The sequence below is a fragment of the Leptinotarsa decemlineata genome, unplaced genomic scaffold (assembly GCF_025532065.1).
Source record: "Leptinotarsa decemlineata unplaced genomic scaffold, Ldec_3_MD MMD2_tig00000576_RagTag_RagTag, whole genome shotgun sequence".
Classification (NCBI taxonomy): Eukaryota; Metazoa; Arthropoda; class Insecta; order Coleoptera; family Chrysomelidae; genus Leptinotarsa; species Leptinotarsa decemlineata.
Genome location: NW_027412551.1, coordinates 3,065,219 through 3,077,332, shown reverse-complemented (window position 1 = coordinate 3,077,332; position 12,114 = coordinate 3,065,219). Strand labels below are relative to the sequence as shown.

The 12,114-nt window shown below is 31.4% G+C and overlaps 1 protein-coding gene across 1 annotated transcript in view; it reads right to left on the bottom strand.

Annotated features, from left to right (window-relative positions):
- Positions 1-6,164, bottom strand: part of LOC111512390 (choline/ethanolamine transporter flvcr2a-like) — a 38,645-nt gene extending 32,481 nt beyond the window's left edge. Inside the window, exon 1 of the mRNA XM_074174275.1 lies at positions 5,774-6,164. Within this exon, the coding sequence (XP_074030376.1) occupies positions 5,774-6,028 (255 nt within the window). The 5' untranslated portion in view covers positions 6,029-6,164. The remainder of the gene's footprint in view (positions 1-5,773) is intronic.
- Positions 6,165-12,114: the final 5,950 nt, after the last annotated feature.

Genomic DNA, 12,114 nt, shown 5'->3' with positions numbered 1-12,114 from the left:
ATCCCTATAATTATTAAACTAAAACCCTGGCATTTTTTTCTTTGGTGAAGTTATCCTTAATAGGTAAAAAAATAGATTACCGTTGCCAAAATAAAAAAATTGTTATTTTCTATTTTTTTATTGACAATTGAAAATTATAATTTTATAAAAAATACATTACAATTTTTTTTTTAATTATTCATTGTTCCAATGTCTCATGGCTTAAAACTAATTAATAATTTTTTTTTAATTTTTTACAGCTATTGTTAATAAATTTATCATAAACAAATACATTGTTTATAAGCAACTCGAATTTTTTTTTTGGCATTATGTTAATTGAAAAAAATTATGATTTTTAGAAAACAAAATGGTTTCTCAAAAAAATTTCTTTGTTGCTAAAAAATGCGTTTGTTAATACGCAATTTAGCCAAAAAGATCTAAATCGAGTAAATGTGAACCAGACTATTATATTAAAATAGTCACTCAACAGGATTAAAATCAGAACATTTTCTGAAAGTCTATTGTTAGACTATTGAAAATGAGACTATTGAAATGAGATCGAAATAATCGCCAACGAATCATATTTTAAGAGGCACAAGCTCAAAGAATGAACAATGTCTGATACTACATCGAAGGTTTAGATTCAACAACTTCGGCATATATCATATCCAAACATTTTTTTGAGATCTTTGAGAGGTGACGGACATGTCTACTTGGAAAAATATTCTGAAGGCCAAATTAATAAATACGATAAGTTGAGAATGAACAGAACATTTTTCTATAGGAAAACTGAAACTGAAAGTGAACACTTTCTACATTAGTTTTTTCATTTAATTGTGAGGTAGAATGATTCCAAAGAAGGTCAATGAAACAATCATTCATTTCATCAATAACTACTTTTTGGTGAATATTGCATTTAAGACGATATAATATTAGGACAATGATTACAAATTATCCACTGAATATGTTGATCCATCGTATGAGTTTATCGAGGATGTTTGCAAAGCTGGAATAGAATTACTACGTACATTTTGAATAGCTGTGAAACCCACTGGTTATTCCAATATTTTGTAATGGTCCTATACTGATCCAATCAATCAGTACCAATCTGAAAGTAACTTACAATCTATCACCCAACCTACTAGTTGGAATCAGGTTATAATGAAAATTTTTTGCCAAAAAAATTATCCTATTAAATTTGTCTATTTCTAGTCATGTGTGTCGAAATAACCAATAAAACCATCATTACACTGATAACTACCCATGGATAGTTTTCACGGGTAGTTATCACTTATGTCATGACATTGCTAAGCAACCAACACAATAAAGTTGTTTGACATTTCAGTAATTCAATTTATTAAGAAAATGTCACTTCCTCGCTTTGGTGTTCAAAATGATGCGGCAATTGACAAAATCATTGAAGAAAATACACCAAAAAATACTGTCAATAGTAAAAAATACACTTGGAAAATATTTATGGAGTTTTGTGACGCCTGAAAATATGAATTGGATGTGTGTTCAATAAATAATTTTGTTCGAATTGCAAAAATTTTCTCACCGAATATCCCTCGAACATTGATAAATAACTCATAATTTTATCACAACTTCCTCAAGCACGTTATTTTAGGTAACATCCCTCCGCCTTCGGCGTCGGGATGTTACCAAATAACGTGCTTTCAAAAACTGTGATAAAATTATTTCGTTAGTTATCAATGTCCTTGGGATATTATAGCTGATTACTTCCCTAAAGAACTGATAACAATCAATTCTTAACTTGCACAAGTTTCTACTCCTGGGGGCTGTTGTTCGTAAAAAGTTCACGAAAAACATATTTCAACATACACAATTTCTTCCAGAGCGAATCCAATAGAAATTTCTTCCAAACCATTTTCAGGAGAAGAAAATTATTATTTTTATTTTTGAAATATTAAGGAAAGAGTTAAACACATGCAGTATGTTTGCCCAAAAACAAGCACTCTTACCAATTATCAGAAAAACAATACTATTCTGAACGTGCGTTTCACCAACTAAATTGGCATTTTCAGGAGATAAGGATAACTTATTCCTACCTCTTTGACATGTTTCGAACAGTTTCAGACAGTTTTCTATGACCGTTCTTCAAAGCGTGGTAAGCGACACTGTATTTTTTTGTTCTTCGGAATCGGATATGCTGTGTGTTCTTTGAAACGTGTTATATATGCCTGCTTAATCTGACCGATATATTTTCCATCGCAGTCTTCGTAGCTCATTTCATTTATCTTTGACTTTTCTTTTCCACCATCTTGTCTTTGGGGTTACCTATTATTTGTTGAAGTGGGTAAAGATGTTTTGAGGCTACTTCCACGTGCTTGGTCTTGATTTATTTTATGCCAGAGGATCCACTTCAACCTTTCATTACCTGTTTGTCAATTGGAGGTTTTTCGATATTTTTGGGATCATTGCCAACGTTTATAATAATGATACATAATTGGACAATCTAAGCGAGAATGTTACATGAGCCTGACGATGTACAATTCAATGTGATAACTTTGTTGAGAAAGAAGTATCGTTGTTGTTGTTATGTTTCCAAATACATCAACAGATGTGGTACTGACAACTTTTTGATCTAGGTTATTCCACATGCTGATAATAACGTTTCATGAAAACTTTTTACAATTTTTTTTCAAAAAAACTTTTGTTTTCAGTTGCAGCAAATGCCCATATAATTTGTCGTCAGAATTTAAGATACTTGTTTTTGTATGTGCTAGTGGAGAATATATGTGTAGATGCTAGGTTTGACTCGTTTGGAACTTGATGTTGAAGAGGACATGTATGAACATGATTTGTAAATGAGGTAGATCAGAGTGCAGGCGTTTCCATGTTGACATTATATGATGTGAACCACGTGAGATCTGAGATGATCGTTATGTCTACTTGAAAAAACTGTTTTTATTCAAACACACTTTATTGTCTTTACACGCCTGAATAAGCAATTGTATCGGCCGATTCCATTAAATATAGGAACTGTTTGTAGGTATCAGAGTGTGTAAAGAAAGCCTGCGTTGATTTTGCAAAAATGAAGAAAAACGCACTGTTTTCCAGTGTGATGATCAAGTTACTGCACCATATGAAAATAAAGGCCTGAAGCATATGATGACTAGACAGTGGATTGGAGTTGTTTTATAAAAATCTCACTAATAAAGTTCACTAAGATTTTCACTATGACAAATTACAAATGAATCCCGACTACTCTTCACTCTACAATCCAAAGAGATGAATAATGAAAGGCTATATATATATATATATATATATATATATATATATATATATATATATATATATATATTATCTACCTGGAAGAACATAATATATAATCATCAATTCATTGGTTTCTATTAGAAACAGGCCGAACAATTATTGATCTATTGCCAAACATTCCAGAAGGCTGACTTTCCAATCTTTCTTATAGAAATTGATAGTGTCGAATTAGTCATTGAAAATATGTAGAGAGGTGAGTATGTTCATTCGCTACAAAACAGCAATAAGTAGCGAATTAAAATGCTTTCTTGATTATATGTGATGAGATTTGTAGATATTTACGTACTGTTTCAATTCAAATCAATTTTCATTTACTCAAAATCAGAGTACATGGTATCAAATCTTAACAAATTGCTCTTTGAAATAAATTTCGAGTTCGACCGCATTAGCCTAGGTAAAATTGCCTGTCTGCCATGTGCTGGATCAGAGAAATTTTGAGTTAAATGTACATTGTTTGACATGGTGAGTAAGCAAACTAGATCACATCACTTCCGGATGTGATCAACACAGGGGAGAGGATGTCAACACTTGGTATTTTTTTATTTTTTTTATGTTGATTTTGTATTCAATATATCATAAGATTTCTTAGAATAATTCATAACATATTTTTTGTTTCAATATTGTATTTATTCATTTTTGAAATCTGTTTTAGGTCAATTGGTAAGGCGTTGAAAAATTTTGGACCGAAAAAGAGGAATGTTCTTTGTGTTAATGATTTTCAAAGAATTGGATGTTAACATTCATGTTTGTGGTAGACCTGTTTATCCTAGTATTTTTCTAGTTGAATTTCTCTTGATTTATGAACATTATCTTCGAAAATTGGTGAGTGTATGATAGTTCAACATTTGATATGTTTGCTTATCGGTGGAAAAACGTAAATTTTTTTTCAGGATGATTTATAATAGTGTATTTGTGTCGTTTGTACAATGTTCAGTGTGTTGTTGAAGGCTCCCCCCCATATTGTTACCATTCACACCTTCATTCCACATACCGATTCGGATCGAATTTACAAGAAAGATTTGAATGAAATTTGGCAAAATCAATTCAATGAATCTCAGCCAGGCAAAAACTTCAAACAACTTTTCCCAAAGATTATTGAAAATAGATGGTTTGAACAAGAGAGCGACAGAAAATATATAAATACAATAAACCGTTTACGATCAAATCACGCTATCTGCCCAGCTTACAAATTCAAAATTGGATTAACAGATAATCGTCTATGCTCAAGTGGACGTTATGGCGATCTCAATCACATCATGTTGGAGTGTTCTTACCACATCCATAGTATAAATACCCTTTACTCTGAATTGAAATTTCATATCTTTTTTCAATAAACTTAAATTGTATGTTAACTTCAAACAACAGGAATATATACAAATTATTATACAATCATCTAATAAGATGCAAAATTAAAGTATGAATGATTGATTTTAAATATAGTTATTGTATTATATTCAAATGTTAACAGAAATTGAATCATATTATGTACAAACGCATTGAAAAAGTTAAAAAAAAAATCTAAATGAAATAATAAAAAGAATAAAAAAAAATAACAAAAAAAATTAGGGGAAACAAAAATATAAAACAAATTAAGAAAAAACACTTATTTAAAAAGAAAAAAGATAAAACATGAAATAAAAATGCAAAAACAAAAAAGAAAAGAAAAAAAGGAAAAGAAAAAATTAATACAAAAACAAACAGAAATGAAAATTCAAAAAGCTAAAAATGAGAGGAAAAAATCTGTTTGAGCTAGTACTCAATGTTACATTCAAATAGTTTTTATTAAAACAGTCTGGCTAATTGGTTCTCTCAAAGCCAAAAAATTTAAACCACACACACACACACATATTGTGTGTGTGAAGAATTTGAGGTATTTACTTCCGCTTGAAGGTTTTCCAATGATTTCAAATTCGAAACTTTCTGTTCTCTACGAAACATTTTTTTTCTGACAGATTTATCTTGTGTTACGTAACTCTGTATTATTCCTGGAAGTCTAAACAACAAAATTTCACACATAGTAAATTCAGTCTTGAATAAATGTTTAAGATGCAAAAATAACTTCATGTGCAGACTCTAACATAAAAAAACAACAAAAGCTCTTCAATTTACTAGAAATATCTCGTTTGTTATCGGAGGTATAGAATTTCGAAATCTCGAATTCTACTGAGGCGGCACCCGCCACATACGTTGCTCTAGGAGGAAGCCAGGAGTCAGTTAGTGTCCATCGTGTAACTGGACACTTAGTCAGCAGTATTTCTTCTATATCAATAAACGTCGTGCGTTGCAAAATGGAATTATTCAAAAGTAACCAGTCACAAGTTGAACTTTCATATATCAAATTGTATTTTTCTTGTAACTCAGGGGTAACTTACCTTCTCAAGTAAAGGAAGTTTTTGAGAAGTTATTTTTCATAAGTGAAATCAACAATAGTACTAGTGTGTACAAGTTATATAAAATATGAGAGGAAATGGATAACAAAGAATATTTCCTCACTCACCATTTTATCGATAATATAAGATGCAGGAAATACCAATATTGGCCACATAATAGCAAAAGACATCGATGTCCAGTCTACTGTTGAAGCACTCACATCATAATATTTCATTACTACATTCGTTATAATTGAATATTCTATCCACTGCGTTGAACTTAAGCAGGTACACAAAATATAAATCATCAAAATGATCCATCTTTCACGATATACTTCAATAGTAGGTTGAATTTTCTCGTCTTCGAGGTCATTAGCGTCCATCTTAGCAGCAATTTAGTAGCAACTTCTCACAACAAAACATTCGTGAACTATTCCAGTGACTACGAGTATTTGCGCAGATTCATGAATAATCGCTTTTGCAAAATATAACATAATGAGATGTATATTCACATGAAATTGTGATAAAGATAAAAACTAACTAACCAACCACTGATAAAGTTTGGAAAAATGTTGATAAATTGGTGAATAAATTTTAGTAATTGCCACGAAACGTTATCATATAATCAACAGTCACATGCGATCAGTATAGATATATTTATGTGTATATGTCTGAGGTGAGACGTATCCACGCTCCATGAAACTTGTTGCGTTCTTGAGAAGAAAACTTTTTGCCTTTCTACTTCTCCATCTTCACACATAAAATGTGGGAAACAGAAACTTAAAATGAACCATTTACAGATATGCGTAGATCATGCATAGAAGTTACTTCCAGATACAAACTGGAAAAAACATTCCCCCGAAAAAGCTACTTCCCCATGAACATTGAATTGAAGAAAAAGTACTTTCTCAACATCTACTTTTATATCAACATCGTTATTAACAGTTCATATCTGAAATTAACCCTTTGTGAGGAGTTTATCTTGAATTGAATTGCTTTAGATATTACTGGAGTCATTCCGTTATTTCAATACCTCGACACGTGTTTCGAACACCAAGTGATCATCTTCAAGAGGAAGATTGAACTGAAGATGATCATTTGAGGATGACCACTTGATGATCGAAACATGTGTCGAAGTGTTGAAATAATGTTTTGGTGTTGGGAAAAAACTCCAGTGATATTCATTACTTCACCAAAGGTTCCAAACAGTGCATCACAAGTACATATTGAATTGCTTTGTTTTTTCGGAAGTTTTCAATTTTTGTTTGATGGAAAAGAAGAAATACAAAAAGTGTTTTCCCTAAAAACTAATACGTCCCGATAAATATACCCCTTTCAATTTAATTCAGTTTTATGGTTATTTATATCGTAGACCATCACACAGGCAAAGCCAATTACAGAACGAGAAAACAAAAATGTGATGATACAATAACAAAAACGATTATAAACGATCTGAATGAGATAATAGAAAAAATGGCATTAATAATCAAATGAATAACTTGTTGGCTTTCTACTTCTCTATCTTGATACAAAAATGTGGGAATCAACTGAAGAAAGAATGGAAGCAATCAATTCAAAAAAAAATTACTCTATACAAAGATGTGTAGGGCATACAAAGAAGTAACTTCCAGACACAAACTGGAAAAGAAAGTCCTCTCAAAACAGCTATTTGTATATAAACATTGAATTACATGAAAGAAATACTTTCCAAATCAATACTTTCATATAAACGCTGAATTATACGGAAAATGTTTTTCTCTCTTCTGTTTGTATTCCAACTATTCATGATGGAATCGAATCAGATATCATTCACTGGATTCATACACAATACAATAAATGAAACGAGTAAAATTTCACTTACATGGAATACCACACTGGTAGACATCTGATGTTTAGCCGTGAGACACTTGCCTTATCGGCTCTACTGTACCAAATACCAAACAAGCGAATGAATGTTATTTAGTACTGTCATGGATATCATGTGACAAAAAAGTCTTAATTTTATGAACGAATTGAGTCTCTTTTCTCATAAAGGTATCTGTATTCGGAACTGAGGAGCCGATAAGGGAATTGTCTTACGGCAAAACATCGGATGTCAACCAGTGAGACTGACTATTAAAAAAAAAAGTTCGGTTAAAAATCTGTTTTTGCGTTAACCAGTTGTCGCCTCCCTACAAACGTCAACTCTCAAAATTCGAAACTTGTGCCAGCTAGGAAGTAACTAGGTCTTACCTTTCAATGTGTGATTCCTGACATGGGTTGGAGGATAGGAAGTGAAAATCGATCGACTGATATTGCGGTTCGAATCACGGGCTCACAACAAACCTACCAGGCTTCCATCTCACCAGTGTTTCATGAAAGTGAAATTTTCCTTCTTTCATTTATTATGTTGTGTAGAAATCCCGTGAATGATATCTGATCCGATTTCATTACGAATGTTTGGAATCCAAACGAAATAAAGGAAAGTGTTTTTCGTATATTTCAGTGTTCATATAAAAGTATTTGTTTCGAAATTAGCTTTTTCCTGTAATTCAATGTCTATATAGAAATCCTTCGAAAAGGCTTTTCCTTCCAGTTCGTGTCTGAAAGTTACTTCTTTGCATGATCTACACATCTTTGTATCCCTTCATTGGAAGATTCCCACATTTTTGTATCAAGATGAAGAAGTAGAAAGCCAAAACCTCTCTTTCCCAAAAATTATTCTCTTTTAAAAATATACGCTTTCAATTCGAATAGATAACGTATTCTCGATAACGCACGATACATTGTATATGTACATATTATATATATATATATATATATATATATATATATATATATATATATATATATATATATATATATATATATATATATATATATATATATAATATAAACTAACCTAACCTAAGATCACCACGTTCATTCTCAAATTTAAAAAAAAAACACAATTTTATGAATTTTCCTCATTTAACGTATATATTTTGTAGCTTTCACTTACTTCATATGTCTTGTAATTTTACAGTTGTTACGTGTTTTTATCATGATCACAACATTCATATTTTAATTTTAATTTTAACTCAACTCAATTGCGACCAATCTCACTAACATTGTAAGTATCTGTCTGTTAACTTAAGTTCTGTATTAATTCAAAATCTATCATCTTAGCTCCCTGATGATGACAATAACCATTGTCGAAATATTGGAAATATAATATAAAGAGTACACTTGCGCTTCGCTGCTATCCCAAATAACTCCAAGGAATTTATATATATATATATATATATATATATATATATATATATATATATAAATATATAGTGTGATCCATTTTAAATGGAAACACCCCCCTAAAATTTGAAGTTGTAAATCTATTTCAATAACATTTTTTTAAATGTCAAATACTAAAAGGTCTACCTTTGGACAGAATTTGAAATGTTTATTGAAGTTTCAGGGCATACTACGATATTTTTTCTTAGTTGAAAATCGGGATTTTTGATTAGCGATTTTTTTATTGAGAAAATCACTACGCCACTGGGTTCAGAGTGCCTCTAAATGGGTGTGACCAAAATTTCATGAAAAAATATTCATTATTAACAAAGTTATGAAAACTCAAAAATTCGAAAACTCACACAGCTAAGAGTCACAATATATCATTTTTTCATGATTTCAACAATAAAGTGCCGCCAGATGAAAAAAAAAAACAAATAGCGTAAATATTTTTAATGAAAATAACGGAATTACATTCACACAATTCAACTAACAATGAAGCAAAAAATTTTAATAAAAGTAACTAATAACTAATTATTGAAATGTTTCGATTCAGTGCAACAATTAATTCTAACTCATATTCTAGTAACCTCAACTAATCCACCACGTATTTCGATACATGTGTCGTAGCGCTTACGAATGTTTCTGATTACGTTCCTTAGTTTTTGAGGGTTAAAATCTGCACATACCTGTCGAATTCTTGCACAAAGTTCATCTCTTGAGCGGTTTTTGTAAACCTTTTGTGTGAGAAGTCCCCAGAGAAAAAAGTCCAAAACTGTGAGGTCTGGAGATCTGGGTGGCCACTCTATAAACGGACTACCACGGGCTATCCATCGGTTTGGAAAATGTTCGTTAAGCCATTGCCTCACAACTCTGGCATAATGAACTGAACACCCATCTAACTGAACAATTGAATTTGATCGTTCATTGATTGGCAGCTCATGAATAGCATCCCAAAACTCTGTGTTTAAGAATTCTAGAAACCTCTGCGCATTAATGTTTTCCTCAAAAAAGAAAGGACCAATTCGTTCGTTCAATATCCCACACCAGACGTTGATTTTTTAGGAATACTGGCTTTTACAGTTTATTACCCAGTTAGGATTATCCGCTGTAGTGAAAGTGGCTTCCTCGGTATATAAAATATTTTTTAGGAAATTTCTATTGTTCAAATATTCCCCTTGGGCCCATGAACAATATTCCAGGCGTCTTGCTTCGTCGCCTTCTTGAAGCGTGTGTAAAAATTTTGGCTTGAAAGGTTTAATATTTTTCGCTTTGAGACATCTCCGAATAGTTTCTCGTGGAATATTCAAATCTAAAGTGGCATTCCTTATACTGGCATTAGGATTATTTCCGAAATAATCTAAAATGATTTGATCATTCCTGTTATTTCTGTTTCGTCTTTTTATAGGATTACTTTATAACATAACATCATTTTTGATACTGCACCAGTTTCATTGAATATTTTATTTATTTTATTTACCGTACCGCAGCTAATACGAGGACGATCTGGATGTCTCTCATTGAATACTCTACAACCTCTCTAGCACTTCTAACGTCATCTCCCGAAAGGCGTACAATTTCAATTTTCTTTCTTACGCTCAATCTTGCAGCCATGACACAAAATAATTCGAAGAACTATAAGGTGAATATTGTTGAAAATTTTTTGCCTATCCTATCAAATTTGTCTATTTCTAGTCATGTGTGTCGAAATAACCAATGAAACCATCATTATACTGATAACTACCCATGGATAGTTTTCACGGGTAGTTATCACTTATGTCATGACATTGCTAAGCAACCAACACAATAAAGTTGTTTGACATTTCAGTAATTCAATTTATTTCGAAAATGTCACTTCCTCGCTTTGGTGTTCAAAATGATGCGGCAATTGACAAAATCATTGAAGAAAATACACCAAAAAATACTGTCAATAGTAAAAAATATACTTGGAAAATACTTATGAACTAATAGATCATCGGAATATCATTATACGAATTGTTCTTTTAATAACTGTGTGTTCAATGAATAATTTTGTTCGAATTGCAAAAAATTTTCTCACCGAATATCCCTCGAACATTGATAAATAACTCATAATTTTATCACAACTTCCTCAAGCACGTTATTTTAGGTAACATCCCTCCGCCTTCGGCGTCGGGATGTTACCAAATAACGTGCTTTCGAAAACTGTGATAAAATTATTTCGTTAGTTATCAATGTCCTTGGGATATTATAGCTGACAATAGTACACTTAAATCTTTCACAAGTGTCAAACTGTAATATCATTTCCATGAAAGTGACTTCGTCGGTATATAAAATATTTTTTAGGAAATTTCTCTTGTTTAAATATTCCCCTTGGGCCCATGAACAATATTCCAGGCGTCTTGCTTCGTCACCTTCTTGAAGTGTGTGTAAAAATTTTGTATATCTATGTATATCTCCAGAACCAAAAGAGCTATATTCGATTTCTTCACATCATTGAATAGATACAGGAACGAATTTGAATAGCCCTGTATATAAAGGGTGTTCCATTTGAAATTTCCAAGTTAATGTCTATTATATGTAGATGTGGCAACAATGCGGTGATGAAAATATTTTCAAACGATAGACCACATCTCAAGATACGTCTAATAGACCATCGAATAAATATATATATATATATATATATATATATATATATATATATATATATATATATATATATATATACAAATGAGAAATTCAAATTTTCGATACCGATATCGGTGGCTGTGATCTATCGTTTGAAAATATTTTCATCACCGCACTGTTGCCACATCTATATGTAACAGACATCAACTTGGAAATTTCAAATAGAACACCCAATATATCATATCATTTTTGAATTTTGCATCGAAATCCAAATTAATTTTGTTGAATATGTTCTATACCTATCTCTCACCGTTTTTGAAATATTGATTATTTTGTAATTTTTTTGGCGGAAACATGTTATTTTTAATAATTAATATCGCATGAATTAACTGATACATCGAACTCAAAATCTGGCAACATTAAGATAAGGTATGGTGGTTGTTATTTTCGACAGGAACACAAATCTTATGCAAAGTGTCTGAAAAATACGTCTCAATTTGTATCTTCGATAAACGACCATAACTAATTTTTTTCAAATGAAACACCGTGCATATTATTCAATTTTTGAATTCAGCCAACCACTGTGAACAACTTTGATCAACTATGTCCTATA